General features: G+C 57.7%; 1 protein-coding gene across 1 annotated transcript; it reads left to right on the top strand.

The window, feature by feature from the left end:
- On the top strand, positions 1-21,065 carry MYBPC3 (myosin binding protein C3). The gene is made up of 34 exons (XM_054661359.2): positions 1-107; positions 1,225-1,491; positions 2,130-2,243; positions 2,632-2,730; positions 2,820-2,968; positions 4,195-4,312; positions 4,831-4,879; positions 5,056-5,085; positions 5,257-5,310; positions 6,087-6,107; positions 6,364-6,527; positions 9,107-9,239; positions 9,469-9,471; positions 9,586-9,710; positions 9,796-9,901; positions 9,987-10,153; positions 10,575-10,740; positions 11,489-11,595; positions 11,701-11,730; positions 12,941-13,080; positions 13,327-13,407; positions 14,049-14,208; positions 14,926-15,030; positions 15,141-15,329; positions 16,709-16,843; positions 17,513-17,680; positions 18,713-18,801; positions 18,971-19,166; positions 19,390-19,529; positions 19,750-19,909; positions 20,021-20,157; positions 20,465-20,651; positions 20,842-20,878; positions 21,014-21,065. Exons 1-33 carry the CDS (start codon positions 83-85, stop codon positions 20,850-20,852), a joined length of 3,825 nt encoding a protein of 1,274 aa, XP_054517334.1. The 5' UTR covers positions 1-82; the 3' UTR covers positions 20,853-20,878; positions 21,014-21,065.
- Positions 21,066-21,542: the final 477 nt, after the last annotated feature.

The raw sequence follows: 21,542 nt of genomic DNA, 5'->3' as shown, positions 1-21,542 counted from the left end.
TATAGTGGGAAGGACAGGACCCCACTCAGTCCCTCTTTGGGTGACCTGTGCCTGCTTCGTGCCTGGTGTGACGTCTCTCAGGATGCCTGAGCCGGGGAAGAAGCCAGGTAGCTTTAGGACTGGGGTTGGGTCTAAGTGTGGGAGCAAGGGGGTGTCTACAATTGGGGAGCAGGGCTAGGAGGGAGTTCTTGAGGGGGTTGACGAGGACGTGGCCTCTGAGCCCCAGGACAGGGGCAGCCAGTCCTCCAGGGTCCTTTTTTGATTCTCGGTTTCTTTTTCCCATCCCTCTGATGAGAGGTGAAGGTAAACCCAAGGTCAGGGACGCAGAGAGGGGACACAGCCAAGACAGGAAGCACCCGGGGTCAACCCATTCTGAGAATGCAAAGGGACCCCTTTCCTGTCCCATTGCCTTCACCTTCCACAGCAAGGTTCCCCGCGGACAGAGCCCACGTTTAGTATGGAGCTGAGCCAGGCTCACGGCATGCCTTCAGACCAGTCTCTACCCACTATGGGTCTCAGTCTCCCAACCTGGGGCGCCGGGGGTGGTGGTGGCATTGGGTTGGTTCCTCCTGGCTGTGACATTATCTGCTTCATGAGCCTGTACGGTGTGGCCCCCATGTTGAGGGTGACACAGCCCCTCTTCTCTGAGAGAGGACAGTCAGGAGCCCCTGAACCCAGGCCAAGGGCAGGGAAAATCACAGCCCAGGGACCTGGGCCTGGGCTGTGCCCTTACCAAGGTTGTCCAGGGCAGAGATCCAGGTCCCCATCCCCCAGCGCCCTCCCAGGCCAGCTTTATCTCAGTTGCTGATACCCAGCCTGAGGTCCTTGGAGGACAAATTTGGCCACATTCCAAGTAGGCAGACTTCCCCGCCCCCTGCCAAGGGCCCGAAATGGTTGGGGGAAAGGGAGCTGGGTTCATCACGGGTGTCTCCAAGCAGGGAAAGTGGACACATGCAGAAAAAGTCTTGTTGGGAGGTCAGGACCACAGCCCTGGCTCTCCCGACTGCTAGCTGTGTGATCTTGGAGGAGCCGCTTAGCTTCTCTGAGCCTCAGTGTCCTCCTCTGAGAAATGAACAGAATAACTGCAACTACCTCAGAGAACTGGTAGAGTATTACGTGAGGGGATGCATAGAAAGTGCTAGCACAGTATTTACTGAGAGGGGCTGCAGGGGTGGGGTGCACGCTCCAACCAGGGGCCGCTGTAGCCTCCACCTGGCCCTTCAGTCTCAGCTTTTAGCAAGAAGCCACGGTCAGTGGAAGTGGCTGCAGGCAGCCCTGCCGTGTTCGAGGCCGAGACAGAGCGGGCAGGAGTGAAGGTGCGCTGGCAGCGTGGAGGCAGTGACATCAGCGCCAGCAACAAGTACGGCCTGGCCACAGAGGGCACACGGCATACGCTGACAGTGCGGGAAGTGGGCCCTGCTGACCAGGGATCCTACGCAGTCATTGCTGGCTCCTCCAAGGTCAAGTTCGACCTCAAGGTCATAGAGGCAGGTAAGATCCTGATCAGCCTTCCCTGAGGTTTGGGCTGCTGGGGGAGGGGCAGCCCAGCGACTCTCCATCCATCCAGGGAACAGGAGGTGCTTTCACACTTTCTTGCCTTTGCTGTGGCTGTGCCCCCCACCAGGAACGCCCTTTCCCCCTTTTCTGCACATGACCTCTCTGAGTACCCCCATGTGCCATCCTGGCTTGTTCCAGCCATGGCGTAGGTGGGAGAGATGAACAAGACACAACCCCACTCTCCCCCTGCAGACCTCCCTGGGGAGATGACCCTGCACAGAGGGCACCTTGTGTGCTGGCCGGGAAGCCCCAGGAGCTGTGGATGAGGGGAGTGCAGCCCAGTCTGAGGGGCTGCTCTAAGGCTGGGGCAGAGCAGGGATGGACCTGGAGCTGTTCAGGGCAGATGCAGAGGACATGGGAACTGATGGCCTGGGACGGGGAGGAGAATGTGAGAGGCAGGCTGGCTCTCCAGCTCAGCATGAGCTGCCTCTGAGGGGCCCAGGCAGCGGGAGGACAGCCATGGCAGACTTTCCTCGTCCACAGCGGGCTCATGGGTCCGATGCTCAGGAGAGAGAGGGTGGAGGGGTCTCTGGTTAGTGGCTGCACCACGACTCCCATCTGATCCCCTCCAGAGAAGGCAGAGCCCATGCTGGCCCCTGCCCCTGCCCCTGCTGAGGCCACGGGAGCCCCTGGAGAAGCCCCGGCCCCAGCCGCTGAGCTGGGAGAAAGTGCCCCAAGTCCCAAAGGTGAGAGGGGCTGGGCAGGGAGGGGCAGGATCCGTGGGTAGGGGGTGTCCAGGGCAGGTCTCAAAAGCCTTTGCTTGCCTAGGTGCGGTGGCTCAGGCCTATAATCCCCAGTACTTTGGGAGGCCGAGGTGGGCGGATCATGAGGTCAGGAGATTGAGACCATCCTGGCTAACATGGTGAAACCCCATCTCTACTAAAAATACAAAAAAATTAGCCGGGCGTGGTGGCGGGCACCTGTGGTCCCAGCTACTTGGGAGGCTGAGGCAGGAGAATGGTGTGAACCTTGGAGGCGGAGCTTGCAGTGAGCCGAGATTGTGCCTCTGCACTCCAGCCTGGGTGACAGAGCAAGACTCCATCTCGAACAAACAGAAAAAGCCTTTGCTCACAGGGTCAAGCTCAGCAGCTCTCAATGGTCCTACCCCTGGAGCCCCCGATGACCCCATTGGCCTCTTCGTGATGCGGCCACAGGATGGCGAGGTGACTGTGGGTGAGTGTGAGCTGCTGTGCCCAGCATTGGGGTGGGAAGGGGGGCAGCAGGACACTCCCCAAGTCGGGCCTGTCGCCCTGCCTTTGCAGGTGGCAGCATCACCTTCTCAGCCCGCGTGGCTGGCGCCAGCCTCCTGAAGCCGCCTGTGGTCAAGTGGTTCAAGGGCAAATGGGTGGACCTGAGCAGCAAGGTGGGCCAGCACCTGCAGCTGCATGACAGCTACGACCGCGCCAGCAAGGTGGGTCCACCGGGGTCGTGGAGACACGGAGAGAGGGGACATGGAGAGCCCTAGAAGGCACAAGGCACACAGAGGGCACCATGAGACCCAGAGGCACACACGAGCTGCAAGCAAGGGGTGTGGGGAATCTGGGAGGCAGGTGGAGGGGCCAGGGGCCCACAGGGAGATCCCGGAGGCCTGGGGGCCAGGGAGCGCGATGAGGCTCATGGGAGCACTGTCGGGGACCTGGGAGACTTGGTGGACATGATCACCTCAAGGGGGCACCTAATAAGGTTTGGCCGGGGGTGGGGGGGCGCCCAGGGTGGTCAGGAAATCTGGAGGACACTGTGAAGCATAGGGGCACCAGCTAGTGGGGTTGTAAAGCCCCTGGATGGGTGAGTATCAGGGCTAAGGGCTCAAGGGACTCTCAGGGATTAACCAGAACAATTCCTCATTATACAGACACGGAAACCAAAGCTTGAGAGGTTAAGTGGCTGCTCCAAGGTCACTTAGACATAGGCCTAGAACCTTAAGCCTTCGTTTTTTGTGTTTTGTTTTTTTCCGCCCTGCCCACCAGAACCTTAAGGCTTAAGTCCCCTTGTTTGTTCACTCCAAGCCTCTGCTTTTCCCAACCTTCCCCAGTCCTGGGCTAGGCAAGGGGGCCTCTAGCAAGAGAGGCCAACATGTTCTGCTGTGCGGGGCTGTGCATTGCACAAAAGCCTGTATTTCACCACAACCATGTGCCAGCAGATGGCAATCATGGGTTTCGAGATAGTCCCCTTTCTCTATACAAAAACTCTGTATGGGTTAACTAAAGCCTGAGGGTGCGAAGGTTGATGAGCATTTGTCACTCCCAGCCTCCTTTAAATATATATATATTATTTGAGACAGGGTCTCGCTCTGTCGCTCAGGCTGGAGTGCAGTGGCTCAATCTCGGCTCACTGCAACCTCCACCTCCTGGGTTCAAGCGATTCTCCCACCTCAGCCTCCCGAGTAGCTGAAACTAGAGGTGTGCACCACCATACTTGGCTAATTTTTGTTATTTTTAGTAGAGACGGAATTTCACCACGTTGGCCAGGCTGGTCTGGAGCTCCTGGTCTTATGTGATCCGCCCGCCTCAGCCTCCCAAAGTGGGGATTACAGGCATGAGCCACCGCGCCCGGCCACTCCCAGTCTCCTTTAAGGGTGTGGAGCCTTGTCTCCCGTCCCCTGGTGTCCCCTGACGCCCCGTCCCTCCATGCACACAGGTCTATCTGTTCGAGCTGCACATCACCGATGCCCAGCCTGCCTTCGCTGGCGGCTACCGCTGTGAGGTGTCCACCAAGGACAAATTTGACTGCTCCAACTTCAATCTCACTGTCCACGGTGAGGGGGCCCTGGTGTCTGTCCTGGGCTCGGGCTCCCCATGGGTCCTGGTCCCCTGCCTCCTTTTCCCAACACTAAGGAGGATGCCTCGTCACATCCAGACATGAGTGCTGGCCATGTGCCCAGTGCTGCACACACAGGGTGTGAGAGAAACCCCAAGGCTTGCAGGGTAGGCGTGGGGGCTTAGGGCTGAGTCCGGGTCTCATCTGGGTGGGACTCTGTTTTATCATCTTGGTGTCACGGCTCCTGGCCCACGGCCTGGCACTGTCTGAATGTTTGGGCGATGGGTGAAGGTGAGTTGAGAGATGGGTGGGAATTGGGGACAATAAACCATCCCACCTGCCTGGTACCTTGACCCTGGGAAAGGCTGGGAAGGTGAGATCCTGGGGCGGATGCCCAGCCTCATGGGGTCATGAATGGGCAAGTCTGTGAATACTCAGAGGCCGCCCCCAGGGCAGGGCTTCTCAAACGGCCCCCTCTGAAGCCCCTTCCCCCATCTCTCCACCCTTTGAACCCAGAGGCCATGGGCACCGGAGACCTGGACCTCCTATCAGCCTTCCGCCGCACGTGAGTGGCCATCCTCAGGGCCTGGGGGAGGCCAGTGCTGGAGTCTGAGGCCCTTCAGGGTCTCGACTGGGGGTCAGGGCTGGGGATGATTTGCGGGGCGGAGCTGAAGTCAGTGGGGGCTGCAGGGGAGAGCAAGCTTCCCAGGCAGGTGAGGATACTGAGTCTAACCCCCACAGGAGCCTGGCTGGAGGTGGTCGGCGGATCAGGTACCCCTGCCCCAGGCCCTACCTGCACCATCCACAGACCCCCAGGGGTCTGAGACGGGTGGGAGCCCAATCTGGCTAGTGTCCCTTTCTCCCTCCCCACTCCACTCCCATCCTGCTCCTAATCCCCTTCCAGTCCCTCACTGCAGCCTCACTGGGGGTCCCTCTCCATAGTGACAGCCATGAGGACACTGGGATTCTGGACTTCAGCTCACTGCTGAAAAAGAGGTGAGTCCTGGGTGGCATTTCCTGGGGCAGCTGGTGAGGCCTGGCTCCAAATCCCAGCACTGTGGTTTGCCAGCTGTGTGACCCTGAGCACAACACTGCACCTCTCTGAGTTGGTTTCCTTGTCTGTCGAGGGGATGATCCCCGTGTGGAAGGAGTTAAAGGGCTCTGCAGACATTATGTCCCATCAACAGTCATCCTCAGTGTCCCCCACGGCCACTCCATACTTGAGGCTGCAAAAGCTCCCTCCGTAAACTCTGGGGACCCAGAAGGAACAGAGAGAGGGTCCCCAGAGCTGCAGGGTCTACCAGGTCGGCCCAACTGACTTATGTTCTCTCTGCCCTCTCTCTCCCTCTCCCCCGGCCCCTCCATTATGGCTGCTGCTGCTGTGGCCCAGAGAGTAAGAATCGGGGTCTGGGTGTTTGGGGGCGGCAGGGCGCTGGTAGGTGCAGAGGGGATTCCCGTCCCCTCTCTGAGAGGCTGTGGTGAGAGACTCAGAGCAGGGTGCGGCTCCCCACGGACAGGGGTGAGTCTCTGTGCCTTGGGCTTCTCCTGCCACCCACCTATCTGTCAGAGCTTAGGAGGGATAAGAAAAAGTAATGCACACAGGAGGTCCTGCCAGAGCCTCCGGAGCAGCATGGGTGCCCCACAACACAGGGAGTGCAAGTGCGGAAAATAGGGAGGAAGTAAAGACCCATGGGTGGGGTCCAGGTCTTTGAGGGAAGGTGGCCACACCTCTCATGTGTCACCTACCCTTTCTCCCACCCCCACCCCTGGAGCAGCAGTTTCCGGACCCCGAGGTGAGTGCCCAACATAGCACAGCACCCTCATCACCCCTAATTATGCCAGGAGCCCTTCCAGATCCCCAGCCCCTCTTCAGCTCCCTTGGCCCCCAGTCCTGCCTGGCCTGGGACCCAGAGCAGCTCCAGCTGCCCCACCAGAAGGGAAGGGGCAGAGGGACAGGGGTGGCTACAGCTCCTTGGTCCTGGGCCCAGGAAGCCCCGCCCAGGGGGCTGCAGTCTTGCCCCCGGCCACAGCCTAGACTGCGGGACACAGGGACTCGAAGCTGGAGGCACCAGCAGAGGAGGACGTGTGGGAGATCCTACGGCAGGCACCCCCATCTGAGTACGAGCGCATCGCCTTCCAGTACGGCGTCACTGACCTGCGCGGCATGCTAAAGAGGCTCAAGGGCATGAGGCGCGATGAGAAGAAGAGCACAGGTTAGCCCTTCCTCAGAGGGGAGAGGAGAGGGCACAGGCTAGCCCTTCCCTACACAGGAGAGGAGAGGGCATAGGTTAGCCCTTCCCCACAGGGGAGAGGAGAGGGCAAAGGTTAGCCCCCCACCTCGTCCACATACATGGAAAGAGCGGAGTCCGGCTTAGCACAGAGACTCACAGGAAAGAAGAGCGCAGGTTAACCCCTCCTTGTGTAGAAAAAGCCAAGAATGCCCAGGTTAGCCCCTTACCACAGAGATAGAAGAGAAGAGCAAAAGTTAGGCCAGGACAGCCACAAGGAAAAGGACAGAGCTCAGGTTAACCCTCCTCACCAAGGAAAAATCAGGCTACACTTTCTTTCTCTACCCTCTTCTGAAAAGAAATGAAGCCCGGTTAACCCTCTCCACACCCAAAAGAAAAGGGAAGAGGCCCGCTAAGCCTGGAGAGCCACACACAGGCAAAGAAAAGAGCCTGGCTAATCTTTCTCTCAGGCAAACAAAGCAGGAGGGCTTGGGTTAACTACGCTCACCCCCAGGCAGATGGAAAGAGGAGAGCCCAGGAATAGCCCTTCTCCACTGAGGGGTTGACAAGGGCGGGTGTGAGCCGGGAAAGCAGGGGTCTCACATGCATTCTCCCCACCGTGTCTGGGTCTAGCACAGGGCCTGGCACACACCTCGAGCGCTCTATAAACACCGACTGAATGGAGGGGTCAGCTTCCATGCAGGATATGGGAGACAAGCCCCTCCCAAAGCACACACACAAAACACACACGATCATGGGGACGGGGAGAGGAGCTGGTTAGTCCCTCCCTGCTGACCTCCCCCAGGCCCCTTATCCCTCTGCCCTGCCTCCCTGTTGTCTCAGCCTCACTGGGTTTCCCATCACCCCATCGCTAGGTGGCCTGGCCCTTACCGGCACCATGGCCCCATTTAAGCCAGGGATCCCCTGAATGCCACCAATGTTCCTCTGGGTTAACTCCTGAACTGCTGAGCCCAGAGGGCACCAAGCAAAGGACTGTAGGTGCCCAAGGAGGAAAAGATGGAGGCTGGCCAGGCAGATGGGGACCTCCGAGGGTAGGGGTGTCTTCCAGGAATAGCAACAATAGTAAAAAGAGCAAATTGCTGGCCAGGTGCAGTGGCTCACACCTGTAATCCCAGCACTTTGGGAGGCCAAGGCAGGTGGATCACCTGAGGTTAGGCGTTCAAGACCAGCCTGACCAACATGGTGAAACCCCGTCTCTACTAAAAATACAAAATTACCTGGGCATGGTGGCAGGCGCCTGTAATCCCAGCTACTCCGGAGGCTGAGGCAGGATAATCACTTGAACCCGGGAGGCAGAGGTTGCAGTGAGTCAGGATTGTGCCATTGCACTCCAACCTGGGTGACAGAATGAGACTCCATCTCAAAAAAATTGAGTGAGTTCCTTCCTAAGCCAGCCACTAGGTGCTTTATGTAATTATCTCATTTAATTCTCGAAACAACACTATGATGGAAGGACTATTACCATTTCCACGTTACTAAGGAGGAAACCGAGGCACAGAGGGTTTAAGGAACTAGCGCAAGGTCACAGAGCACCCAGCAGTAGATTTCTGCCCCTCCGCAGCTGACTGCAGGCCCAGCCAGAGTATTTGAGGACTCAGGGGTCCTTCTCTGCTCGGTGGATGGAGCCCCCACTTCCTCCCTGGGCTCAGCAGCAGCAACATGGGCTTTTACAAACACGGCCGCAAGAGGAGGCATTGTTGTGGAGCAGGGCTAGGCTCGAGACCCAGCTCTGCCACACACCTGCTGGGCTGGCAGCATTGGGCCAGTCGCCTCTCTGAGCCCTATTTCCCCCACTGCAGCAGCATGGGGACCACCGCACTGGCCCTGGGGGCTGAGATGGGAATGAGAGTGCTGGGCACAGAGGGCCGCTAGGTGGGAGCGCCTGGAGTACACAACTCAGGGGTTGCTGAGAGAAGAGAAGGCACAGCTGTCCCAGTCCCAGTTCTCCTGACAAGCTTCTGTCTTTCTGGAAGCCCCTAACCCAATCCCTGAGCTGAGCAGGTGGAGAGGACCCCAAGGAAGACAGAAGGACAAGGTCAGACAGACAGAGACAAGGAGGTGGGTTGACACATAGACACAGATAAAGAAATGAAGACACCATGCCTGTAATCCCAGCACTTTGGGAGGCTGAGGCGGGCGCATCACCTGAGGTCAGGATTTCAATACCAGCCTGGCCAACATGGTAAAACCCCGTCTCTACTAAAAATACAAAAATTAGCTGGGCGTGGTGGCACATGCCTGTAATCCCAGCTACTCGGGAGGCCGAGGCAGGAGAATCACTTGAACCTGGGAGGCAGAGGTTGCAGTGAGCCAAGATGGCGCCATTGCACTCCAGCCTGGCCAACAGAGCAAGACTCTGTCCAAAAAACAAACAAACAAACAGACAAACAAAACAAAAAGAAATAGAGACACAGAGAAGTGGAAGCGGGGCGGCACAGAGGGGATTGGGGGGGGACCTGGGCCCCAGCCACAGCCACAGTAGCTTGGCCTGGGGGAGCAGGGTGCGGGCGGTGGGGTGGCCGGGGCTGAGGGGTGGTGCTCAGCCTTTCAGAAGAAGCTGGAGCCGGCCTACCAGGTGAGCAAAGGCCACAAGATCCGGCTGACCGTGGAACTGGCTGACCATGACGCTGAGGTCAAATGGCTCAAGAATGGCCAGGAGATCCAGATGAGTGGCAGGTGCAGCCTGGGGTGGGGAGGGGGGCTCGGGTGGAGGTGGGGACCCCCAGAGCCTTGCCTCCTGCCCCTCTCCACATGCGTATCTCTGACTCGGTGTGGCTCTCAGCCCCATCTCTCTGGGCCTAATTTCCCATCCTTTTGCTCCTGCCGGTCCCTCTCTCTCTCTCCTTTTGTCTCGGGCTCACTTCCTCCCGTCGGGAACACTTCAACGGCCCCTTCTGTTCTACAGCAAGTAAGTTCCCCTCTGGATGGCTTGGGGTGGGGGGCACAGGGGTTATCATGGGGCGCACTGGGCCCGGAGGTGTGTCCGCAGCTTTCCTGCCACTTCCCTGCGGCCCCCACCCAGGTACATCTTTGAGTCCATCGGTGCCAAGCGTACCCTGACCATCAGCCAGTGCTCATTGGCGGACGACGCAGCCTACCAGTGCGTGGTGGGTGGCGAGAAGTGTAGCACGGAGCTCTTTGTGAAAGGTGGGCCTGGGACCTGAGGATGTGGGAACCTGGGGAGGAGATGGCCTCAGGGGAGCCAACCCTCATGCTCACCCTGCCTGGACAGAGCCCCCTGTGCTCATCACGCGCCCCTTGGAGGACCAGCTGGTGATGGTGGGGCAGCGGGTGGAGTTTGAGTGTGAAGTATCGGAGGAGGGGGCACAAGTCAAATGGTGAGTTCCAGAAGCACGGGGCATGGGTGTTGGGGGCATCTGCCCAGAAGAGGCCACAGCACTTGCCACCCACCCACCCGGCTAGGCTGAAGGATGGGGTGGAGCTGACCCGGGAGGAGACCTTCAAATACCGGTTCAAGAAGGACGGGCGGAGACACCACCTGATCATCAACGAGGCCACGCTGGAGGACGCGGGGCACTATGCACTGTGCACTAGTGGGGGCCAGGCGCTGGCTGAGCTCATTGTGCAGGGTGAGCCTGGCTGGGGGGGCACATGAGGCTTTAGGGCTTGGGCCCCTCAGCCCCCACCCCACCTAGCCCTGTAGGGGAGCAGGCAAACCTGGGCTCAAGGCCTCTGTGACCTTGGGCCTTTGACAGCCTAAACCTCATCCTTCTCATCTCTAAAATGATGATGCTGAGGTGACCGCTCCAGAGGGTACTGAGAGGGTCATACGGGCCTGGTGAGCATCACCACCCCTCAGACACTTGAGGTTCCTTATGTGCACTGCACCATCACAGGCAAACATGGCACACACAGGCACACGTGTTTTCACATGCCCACATGCACCCAGACACGTGCGCACCAGCGCCCATGGGCCCACACGCCCTCCACAGGGATTCACGCCACACCCACACACCCTCCCGAGCTCAATGGCTCTGCCCTGCCCTGCAGAAAAGAAGCTGGAGGTGTACCAAAGCATCGCAGACCTGATGGTGGGCGCAAAGGACCAGGCGGTGTTCAAATGTGAGGTCTCAGATGAGAATGTTCGGGGTGTGTGGCTGAAGAATGGGAAGGAGCTGGTGCCCGACAGCCGCATAAAGGTGTCCCACATCGGGCGGTGAGTGTGCAGGGCAGGTGGATGGGACAGGTGGAGACTGAGATGGAGACAGAGAGAGAGACAGGGAGAAACAGAGAGAAAGAGAGATAAAGACAGGTGGACAGAAAGGCAGATGCACAGAGACAGGACAGAGACTGAGACAGAGACCCACAGAGAGGGAGAAACAGACAGACCCAAAAAGACAAAGAGACAGAAAGACAGAAATAGTTCTATAGAGACAGAAAGATATGCACAGGGAGGCACACACATAGGAGAGTTCGTCAGAGACAGAGAAGAACAGAGGGACAGAGACAAAGAGGCAGCAGGGAGAGACACGGACGGGGTCGAGAGCTCCCTAGCACCCTCCCCCAGCTTGTGACCAGGGCAGGGCAGGAGGCCACCAAGGAGGCCGGCTCTGGCCAGAGGCCCTCACTGCCTCTCCCGCCCTCTTGCTCATCCCTGGAGCAACTGGGCTGGCCGTGCTGGGCCCAAGTTCACAGAGATTAATGAGACCCAGCCCCTGCCCAGTCTCCAAGGGCCCAGCCAAGGAGATGCTTTGATGTAGAAATCACTTTTACGCTGCCTACCTCTGAAGGCACATTAAAAAGCTGGAAAATTAGATAATATAGAAAAAAAAAGGCATTTTTAAAAATCAGAATACCAACAAGCCAGGACAAGGTGAGGGCCTCCTGGGACCCTGGCTGGGGTATCTGGCAAGGCCAGGGGTGTGTGGCCCAGTGGGGTCCCCTGAGCCACTGCTCCCCTGCAGGGTCCACAAACTGACCATTGACGACGTCACACCTGCCGACGAGGCTGACTACAGCTTTGTGCCCGAGGGCTTCGCCTGCAACCTGTCAGCCAAGCTCCACTTCATGGGTGAGCCTGCTCCAGGGTAGGGTGGGTCGGGGCAGTGGGGCCAGGAGCCCCTGTCACTGGGCCCTGCCTTTGCCCCCGTGCTACTTGCTCTTCCTTCTCTTGCAGAGGTCAAGATTGACTTCGTACCCAGGCAGGGTAAGTCTTGGGGCCCCTGAGTCTTGGTTCTGCTCACTTTCCCGCAACCCACCCACGCAGGCCTCCCCTCCACTCACAGAGGGAAGAGCAAGGATCAAAAGTGGGGGTCCTGGGGCCCAGCTCCAGCTTTGCCACTCATGACCATGGGTCAATTATAATCTCTGTGAGCCTCAGTTTCCTCTTCTCTAAAATGGGAACCCTGATAGTGCCACCTCATAGGATAGTTATAAAGATGAGGTGACATGATGTATCAGACCTGTCAAGTGCTGTCACACGTGTGACTGTTATTATTACATCTTTTCTTCTTCTTCCTTTTTTTTTATTTTTTATTTTTTTGAGACGGAGTCTCCCTCTGTCGCCCACGCTGGAGAGAAGTGGCGCGATCTCGGCTCACTGCAAGCTCCGCCTCCCAGGTTCACACCACTCTCCTGCCTCAGCCTCCTGAGTAGCTGGGACTACAGGCGCCCGCCATCATGCCCAGCTAATTATTTTTTGTATTTTTAGTAGAGACGGGGTTTCACCATGTTAGCCAGGATGGTTTCGATCTCCTGATCTCATGATCTGCCTGCCTCGGCCTCCCAAAGTGCTGGGATTACAGGCGTGAGCCACTGCATCCAGACTGCTTAGCTTTGTTTAACTGAGGGCGGATTCCTGATTTATTTGGCCAGGGAACCTTTTTAATGTGTGCATGTATGCGTGCATGTGTGTGCATGTGCGTGTGTGTGCATGTGTCTGTGTGTGTATATATGTGTGTCTGTGTGTGTGCGTGTATGTGTATTTGTGTCTGTGTGCATGTGTCTGTGTGTGCATGTGTGTATGTGTATGTGTGTCTGTGTATGTGTATATGCATGTGTGTATGTGTATATGCGTGTGTGTGTGTATTGTGTGTGTGTGTATGTGTGTGGCAAGACACTGATGTTCCCCCAGTTTTCAAAATGCTATGCTAGGTGACCTGACCTGAATATTACAAGCCTCCCAGCCAACGTCCTTGGGTGATGGGAATGTTCCAGATCTTGGTTGGATTAATAATTGCATGGGTGTATTCATCTGTCAGAACTCAGCCTACTGTCAGATCTGAGCATAAACTATACCTCAATACAAATCTAAAAAACCAATAACCAGGGGCCCAGGCTCTTGAGCAGCCCCGCCCCAGTGACCTGTGCTCTTCCTGGCTCTCCCGTTTCTCTGAACTACATTGTCTCTTCTGCAGAACCTCCCAAGATCCACCTGGACTGCCCAGGCCGCATACCAGACACCATTGTGGTTGTAGCTGGAAATAAGCTACGCCTGGACGTCCCTATCTCTGGGGACCCTGCTCCCACTGTGATCTGGCAGAAGGCTATCACGCAGGTACTGTGGGTCCCTCCTCAGTCTCCCCATCTGTAAGATGGGTGTGTGGAACCAGCCAAGTGCTAGGACCTGCTGCACACCCCACCCACATGTGCACGCCCTGCTGTTGGCTACCCCGTGGGAGAGACTGGTCAGGGGGCAGGCAAGGTGGGCAGTGTGGGTCAGGGGGTGGAAGAAGCAGCAGAGGGGCGCTTCCAGGCTAAGTCAGCTCCTCTGCTCCCTACTTCCCTCCTGCCCTGTTCCCAGGGGAATAAGGCCCCAGCCAGGCCAGCCCCAGATGCCCCAGAGGACACAGGTGACAGCGATGAGTGGGTGTTTGACAAGAAGGTGAGTGAGACTGAGGTCAGGAGGAGGCTCGTTTGTCTTTCATCACTTTCTACCTATGTGGTGCCGAGCCCTTGGCGAGGTCTCCATGGAGGTGCCACACTTGGCCAGGTGTGTTGCTGCCCCCAGCAGGGTCCCTGTGGGGCCCTCACACCTCAGGCAGGGTCTCTGTGGAGTGTGCTGATGGCCATCACAAGGATGTGGACACCCTCTCATTGCCAGGAAGCCCTCATGACTGGGCTGCTCCCTGGCTCCCTTCATCCTAAGCTGACCTTGACCTTGACCTTGTGCTCCCTCTCAACTCAGGAGTAGTTTCTGAGACACTTTTCTGCCAGTGTAGCTGCCAGGGTCTTGCTCCTGCCTGGCACTGTTGGTTCTTCTGAAGGCTGGGGTCTTGAGGGGTCCTCACGATAGCTCATCTGAGAGGACAGGTGGTTGCCCCAGGTCCCGTGACAAAGCTAGAACCCGCGCCCCTGCCCTCAGTCGGTGCCACAGAGATGATTTTGAACTAGATGCTGACGTGGATGCAGTCTTCCCACAGGCTGTGTTCCCCCCATGGACCCCCGGGACATCTGGCTGTTGCGGAGGCTGCAAGGGCCTCTGGGGTCTGACTTGGATCTCACCCCAACTCTCCATCCCCCCAGCTGCTGTGTGAGACCGAGGGCCGGGTCCGCGTGGAGACCACCAAGGACCGCAGCATCTTCACGGTCGAGGGGGCAGAGAAGGAAGATGAGGGCGTCTACACGGTCACAGTGAAGAACCCTGTGGGCGAGGACCAGGTCAACCTCACAGTCAAGGTCATCGGTGAGGCCGGCCGGGGTCCAAGCTGGAGAACACAGAGGGGCAGCCCCAAGGACGGCCCATCCGTTCGCTCATTCAGCCACTCAACAAACATCACGGGCATGCTCCCTGAGCCGAGCAGCAACAGGACAGGTTTTTCTGCCCAAAAGGAGCCCTGCTCTGGGGGAGATGGAGGCAGATGCATCCAGCAGATTTCCTGCGACACTGCTGTACATGAGCCATGTCCAGAGTGCCGTGGGAGCACTGAGCAGAGAGCCATCCCTGTGCCTGGGGGTGATGCCTTTAGGAGGCTGAGAAGATGGTGAGGAAAGGCATCCCAGGCAGAGGAAACTGTGTACAAAGGGATGGAGGAGGGAAAGGGCCTTTTGGGTGTGGAGAATGAATGAAACATGTCAGGAGAGGACTGGGTGGGGTTGGGAGGATCAGAGCCAGGACAGGGGTGAATATGGGCAGTGAGAAGCCTTAAAGGGTTGACGGAGGGCTGGCGACATCATCAGAAATGCATCCTGTTGAGACCCAGCCTGGACAACACAGTGAGACTCCATATCACTAAAAAAAAAAAAGGAAAAGAAGAAAGAAATGCATTCTAGAAAGATCTCTTTGGATATGGGGGTGGTGGGGGCAGCCTGTGGCAGTTAGTTGGAGTGGGAAGGGGACGAGCAACGTTACTCAAGGCCTGAGCGGGGCAGGGCTGATGTGGGTCCATCCCACCCCATCCAGACGTGCCAGACGCACCTGCGGCCCCCAAGATCAGCAACGTGGGAGAGGACTCCTGCACAGTACAGTGGGAGCCGCCTGCCTACGACGGCGGGCAGCCCATCCTGGGTGAGTGCAAGGGCACCGGATGGAGGTGTGAGGGTGCCAAACAGATCCGAGGGAAGGTGGTGTGGGGATGCCTGGGTTCCAGACCAGAGCTGCCACCTCCCCTGAGCCAGGCTACATCCTGGAGCGCAAGAAGAAGAAGAGCTACCGGTGGATGCGGCTGAACTTCGACCTGATTCAGGAGCTGAGTCATGAAGCGCGGCGCATGATCGAGGGCGTGGTGTACGAGATGCGCGTCTACGCGGTCAACGCCATCGGCATGTCCAGGCCCAGCCCTGCCTCCCAGCCCTTCATGCCTATCGGTGAGGCTGCCTGGCCTGGTCCTGCCCCCCGCCCCCTCCCCAGTTAAAAACCTCCAATAATAGCAGGTGCTCTGCAGGCAGCCATGCTAGACACTCACATCCACAGTCTCCTTTCATCCTCGACTGGGGATACTCAGCCGCATTTTACAAATGAGGAAACAGGCTCCAAGCAGTTAAATGACCTGCTTGAGATCTCCCAGCTGGTTGGGGTGGAGCTGACTCTCACACTACGCCGACCCCTAGTTCACGTTTCAAGCCTCTCTTTCCATGTCTACAAAATGGGAATAATGACACTGCCTATCTCAGAGAGCTGTTAGGATGATATGGGATGACCAGGCAGGCCATCTGGCATCTAACAGGTGCTCAATAAATGTTCATTGTCCCCTGTTCTCCACACCCTTCAACCCAGGGTTTTCACCTATGGGATGGGGCAAGGGCTGTAGTTAGTGGAGGGGTCTCAGGGGCATCTGTCTGTGGAAAGAGTCCTGGACCAAGACTCAGAGATGGCAGAGGCAGCTCCATGGTCCCCGGGGGGCCAACTGGAGTCATCCCTCCCTGAAGCCTCAGCTTCCTCATCTGTATAATGGGGTCTGAGTGGGCAGAACAGGTGTTGAGACTGGGGCAGGGCTCAGGAGGACACCTGTTCCCACTAGGGTGGGTGAGTCCGGGGGCAGCTGCCTGTGGCAAGGGCAGGCCAAGGACCCCTGGGCCCAGGGATGGGGCACAGCTTGGGAAGATGGCAGGAATCGGGGCCTGTGGGGAGAAGGGTCCAGGCCTCTCGTTTTAGGGACTGATTCCTGGTTTGTTCAGTTCTTAGTCAACTCACCTAATCATACGTGCCAGGAAATTCCCATGTTTTCTGTAGTTTTAGTTTTAGTTTTTTTTTTTTTTTTTTTTTTTTGAGATGGAGTCTCGCTCTGTCACCCAGACTGGAGTGCAGTCCTGGCGCGATCTGGGGTCACTGTAACCTTCACCTCCCAGGTTCAAGCAATTCTCCCACCTCAGCCTTCTGAGTAGCTGGGATTACAGACATCCACCATCATGCCCAGCTAATTTTTGTATTTTTGTAGAGACGGAGTTTCACCATGTTGGCCAGGCTGGTCTTGAACTCCTGACCTCAGGTGATCCTCCCACCTCGGCCTCCCAAAGTGCTGGGATTACAGGCGTGAGCCACCGTGCCTGGCTGCTGTTGCTGTTTGTTTTTAAGCCAATCTACAGACATGTCTTGTAACAGGGACAAAATATTCCTTAAAGTGGCCAAAAGCCAGCTGAACAGGAAGTGCCCCCTATGTGACCAGTGGGCAGTTCAGGGTCTAGGGCATGGATCTCCAGCTTCCCCAGGCTTGCTCAGACCCCTCTCTGACCTCTCCTCTGCCCAGGTCCCCCCAGCGAACCCACCCACCTGGCAGTAGAGGACGTCTCTGACACCACGGTCTCCCTCAAGTGGCGGCCCCCAGAGCGCGTGGGAGCAGGAGGCCTGGATGGCTACAGCGTGGAGTACTGCCCAGAGGGCTGTGAGTGTCCCCGCCCCCAACCCCCCTCCCCAAAGGAAGAACATGCTCACCTTGCCATTGAGCAGATTCACCTGTAGTCAAGTTTTTTAGGCCCACTTTTGCCGAAAGTTGAGGACACCCAGAGAAATATCTGTCCTGTTTTCAGAAGTAAAAAAGCTTGCCTAGTGAAAAACAAATGCAGAGTAAAGCTGACTGTAACACTTCTTTGAGCAGTGCAAAATCAGCAACTACATTTTAAAAACATATTTAAGGCCAGGCGCGATGGCTTACGCCTGTAATCCCAGCACTTTGGGAGGCCAAGGTGGGCGGATCACCTGAGGTCGGGAGTTCGAGACCAGCCTGACCAACGTGGAGAAACCCCGTCTCTACTAAAAATACAAAATTAGCCGGGTGTGGTGGTGGGCACCTGTGATCCCAGCTACTCGGGAGGCTGAGGCAGGAGAATCACTTGAACTCGGGAGGCAGAAGTTGCGGTGAGCCACGATCATGCCATTGCACTCCAGCCTGGGAGACAAGAGCGAAACTCCATCTCAAAAATAAATAAACAAATAAAAATTTAAAAAAAAACATATTTAAATCCTGGAGATTCCTATCAGAGGAGTGGGCAGTGGGAGTGGGGTGTCGGTGGTGACACAGCCTGTGGCCTTGCCTCCCCCTCCCCACCCCCAGGCTCAGAGTGGGTGGCTGCCCTGCAGGGGCTGACAGAGCACACATCAATACTGGTGAAGGACCTGCCCACGGGGGCCCGGCTGCTTTTCCGAGTGCGGGCACACAATATGGCAGGGCCTGGAGCCCCTGTTACCACCACGGAGCCGGTGACAGTGCAGGAGATCCTGCGTGAGTGCCCCTTTGTGCAGTCACAAGACCCGCCATTGACACTCCAGGCCCTTGGTGTCCAGTGGAGGTGGGGACAGTTGGGGAGGCCCAGAATGCTCTGCCCAGAACGCTGGGCAGAGACAGGAGGGGTTGGAGCCATCGTCCATGCGCTAGGCCTAGGGAAAAAGTGCAGAGAGGGTGGCCAGGCACAGTGGCTCAAGCCTGTAATCCCAGCACTTTAGGAGGCCAAGGCAGGCAGATCACTTGAGGTCAGGAGTTCGAGACCAGCCTGGCCAACATAGTGAAACCCTGTCTCTACTAAAAATACAAAAACTAGCCAGGTGTGGTGGTGCGTGCCTGTAGTCCCTCAACTACTTGGGAGGCTGAGGCAGAAGAATCGCTTGGACCCGGGAGGTGGCAGTTGCAATGAGCTGAGATCACACTACTGCACTCCAGTCTGGGTGACAGAGTGAGACAACGTCTCAAAAAAAAAAAAAAAGTGCAGAAAGGGCTCTCTTGGTGTATGTCAGTCCCTTAGTTCTGGAACAGGGAAAGTAAAAGCCACAGTACCCAAGCTCTCTTCCAGGAGTGTCTCAGCTCCAACAGGTAAATATTGTCTATGTCGTCAGATTGGTCCCTCTGGGATCCACTTCCCATTCCTTTGTTCCTTGTCCCAACAAAGGGTCCATCTTTTGTAAGGATTGGTTCTCAAAGCTGGAACGAGGCAGCAAACTCAGGTGGAAACAACACAGGGCATAGGGTGTCAAAGCCCAGGCTTACACCCTGGTCTATGACTTACTAGCTGTGTGACTTCAGTCAAGTTGCTTACCCTCTCTGATCCCTGCCTCTTGAAGTGGTGAGCTTGGGGAAGCCAGCTGGGCTTGGGCAGCCTGGAGTTGCTGTGTTAGCAGGAGCTAAAGGAGGCGCAGGGCCCAGCAGGCAGCTTTTTTCTTAGCTGCAGCTCTCTGGGCCTTGTCTCAAGGGAGGTTGGAGCTGTGGAGCCCCTCAGAGCTGTGGTGGGCCCTCACTTAGCTACCCACTCTATACCCACAGAACGGCCACGGCTTCAGCTGCCCAGGCACCTGCGCCAGACCATTCAGAAGAAGGTTGGGGAGCCTGTGAACCTTCTCATCCCTTTCCAGGTGGGACTGGCCCCCTTCCCTGTCCCCCAGGGGAGAGAGGCTACAGTGTGTTGTTCCCATCCAGTGGACTGATGTCTCAGGGCTGGCCTGATCTGAGGTACCAGAGGCTGGGGTGGCGGCCGGCCCTTGGAGTGATCCAGGTTCAGGGTTAAGCTTTTCCTCCCCTCAGGGCAAGCCCCGGCCTCAGGTGACCTGGACCAAAGAGGGGCAGCCCCTGGCAGGCGAGGAGGTGAGCATCCGCAACAGCCCCACAGACACCATCCTGTTCATCCGGGCCGCTCGCCGCGTGCATTCAGGCACTTACCAGGTGACGGTGCGCATTGAGAACATGGAGGACAAGGCCACGCTGGTGCTGCAGGTTGTTGGTGCGTGGCCAAGGCCTCCTTGAGCCCCCTTGTTTCCCTTCCCTGGGCTGGGCTGCTGGGGCCAAGGGCGGGGCCAGGGGACCCAACCCACAGCTCACATTTTCCAGTCCACTGCCCCAGCAGGCCTGGCCCTGGTTGGCAGGGGTGGGGTGGTCCCTGGAGCCAGTGACCCCCTGCTCACTGTCAGGAAGCGTGGTGACCCAACTGGGTCTGTCTCCCGCAGACAAGCCAAGTCCTCCCCAGGATCTCCGGGTGACTGACGCCTGGGGTCTTAATGTGGCTCTGGAGTGGAAGCCACCCCAGGATGTCGGCAACACGGAGCTCTGGGGGTACACAGTGCAGAAAGCCGACAAGAAGACCATGGTGAGCCCAGGGTCTGGGGTCCCCACGTGCACCCTGCCTAGGCCCTGCAGACCCAGGCCACAGCTACCCTTCACTGTCCTCACCGTGGACCCTTCACCCTCCCTCTGCTGATCTGAATCCCTCCATAGTAGGGGTGGAGATGCCAAGGGCACCCAGGAGAGGCTCTCGGCATCAGGAAGGGCCTGGCCCAGAGATGCCTCCCCTCCCTCCCTGCCCCCAGGAGTGGTTCACCGTCTTGGAGCATTACCGCCGCACCCACTGCGTGGTGCCAGAGCTCATCATTGGCAATGGCTACTACTTCCGCGTCTTCAGCCAGAATATGGTTGGCTTTAGTGACAGAGCGGCCACCACCAAGGAGCCCGTCTTTATCCCCAGACCAGGTGCTGTACCCTCATTCTTCCAACCAGGGGCTGGGGCAGGGAGGCTGTGGGAACAGGGAGAGGGGCCTAGCTTTGTGTGGCCCTCTCGGTACCAAGTCCTGTCACCAACAGGCATCACCTATGAGCCACCCAACTATAAGGCCCTGGACTTCTCCGAGGCCCCAAGCTTCACCCAGCCCCTGGTGAACCGCTCGATCATCGCGGGCTACACTGCTATGCTCTGCTGTGCTGTCCGGGGTAGCCCCAAGGTAGGGAACTTTAGGCGCTGGTGCAGGCCGACCAGGAGGCAGGGCTCATAGGCCCCGACATCGAGCAGTCCTCTCCCCAGCCTGTCTCCCCTGCTTTCTCTCCACCTTGGGGTGTATGGACCGGGTTCCTCCCCCTGGGCAGGGCCATGGTACTCACTGTTGGTTCCATGTTTGTTTCCAGCCTTGGGCATAGTCAGGGACTCTCGTAAGACCCCCCGAGTAGAAACACAGATGTGTCTCCCTGGGTCCCTGCCAGGTCCCCTCTCAGCCTGGATGGCTTCCCTCCCTCTCTTTACCTTATTTATAGCCCAAGATTTCCTGGTTCAAGAATGGCCTGGACCTGGGAGAAGACGCCCGCTTCCGCATGTTCAGCAAGCAGGGAGTGTTGACTCTGGAGATTAGAAAGCCCTGCCCCTTTGACGGGGGCATCTATGTCTGCAGGGCCACCAACTTACAGGGCGAGGCACGGTGTGAGTGCCGCCTGGAGGTGCGAGGTGAGGAGCCCTCGGGGCCAGGGCCCGGGAGATGGGAAGAGCGGGCGGCAGTGGGGACCCTGGGCTTTGCTCCGTTGTCCTCGGCCAAGCACCTGCCCTGGCTGCAAGGGCACGGACCCTGCCACGCCCAGATGGGCACTAGCTTCCAGAAGGCTGGGAGGACACAGTGACATGGCCTCCTCTTCTGCAGTGCCTCAGTGACCAGGCTGGCTCCTGGGGATGGCCAGGTATGTACTCTAGACCACCCGACACCCAGGGCACAAGTCAGTGGCTGAGCCCTGGCCCTTGGTCCTGGGGCAGCCATCAGTAAATGGGAGGCTGTAGGGGCCCTCCATTCACTCGTAAGATAACCTGTGTTGCAGGTACAACCGGATGCCAGCCCCGTGCCAGGAGCCTGGAGGGAAGTTGGGGAAACCCCTCCCTACTGTTGGATGTATGTGTGACAAGTGTGTCTCCTGTGCTGCGATGGGGGATCAGCAGGGCAGTTGTCGGGCAGTCCTGAGTGGGTGTTGCACAGACTGGTCCACAGGGCTCCTGAAGGAAGCCCCTGGATCTTTGGGGTAAAAGGAGGGTGGCCTCAAGAAACAATGTCTGGGGACAGGCCTTTCTGGTCTGCTATGTCTTCCCAATGTTTATTGGGCAATAAAAGATAAGTGCAGTCACAGAGAACTCACTCTTCTCAATTTCGGTGTGCCTGTTTTCATAAAAATGCACAGGGGATGGCCAGGTGCGGTGGCTCATGCCTGTTATCCCAGCACTTTGGGAGGCGGAGGCGGGCGGATCACCCGAGGTCAGGAGATCAAGACCAGCCTGGCCAACATGGTGAAACCCCGTCTCTACTAAAAATACAAAAATTAGCTGGGCATGGTGGCGCACCTATAATCCCAGCTA

The sequence above is a fragment of the Pan troglodytes genome, chromosome 9, assembly GCF_028858775.2.
Source record: "Pan troglodytes isolate AG18354 chromosome 9, NHGRI_mPanTro3-v2.0_pri, whole genome shotgun sequence".
In the NCBI taxonomy this organism is placed as follows: Eukaryota; Metazoa; Chordata; class Mammalia; order Primates; family Hominidae; genus Pan; species Pan troglodytes.
The sequence above is the reverse complement of the archived record's forward strand: the minus strand, read 5'-3'. Positions and strand labels throughout refer to the sequence as shown.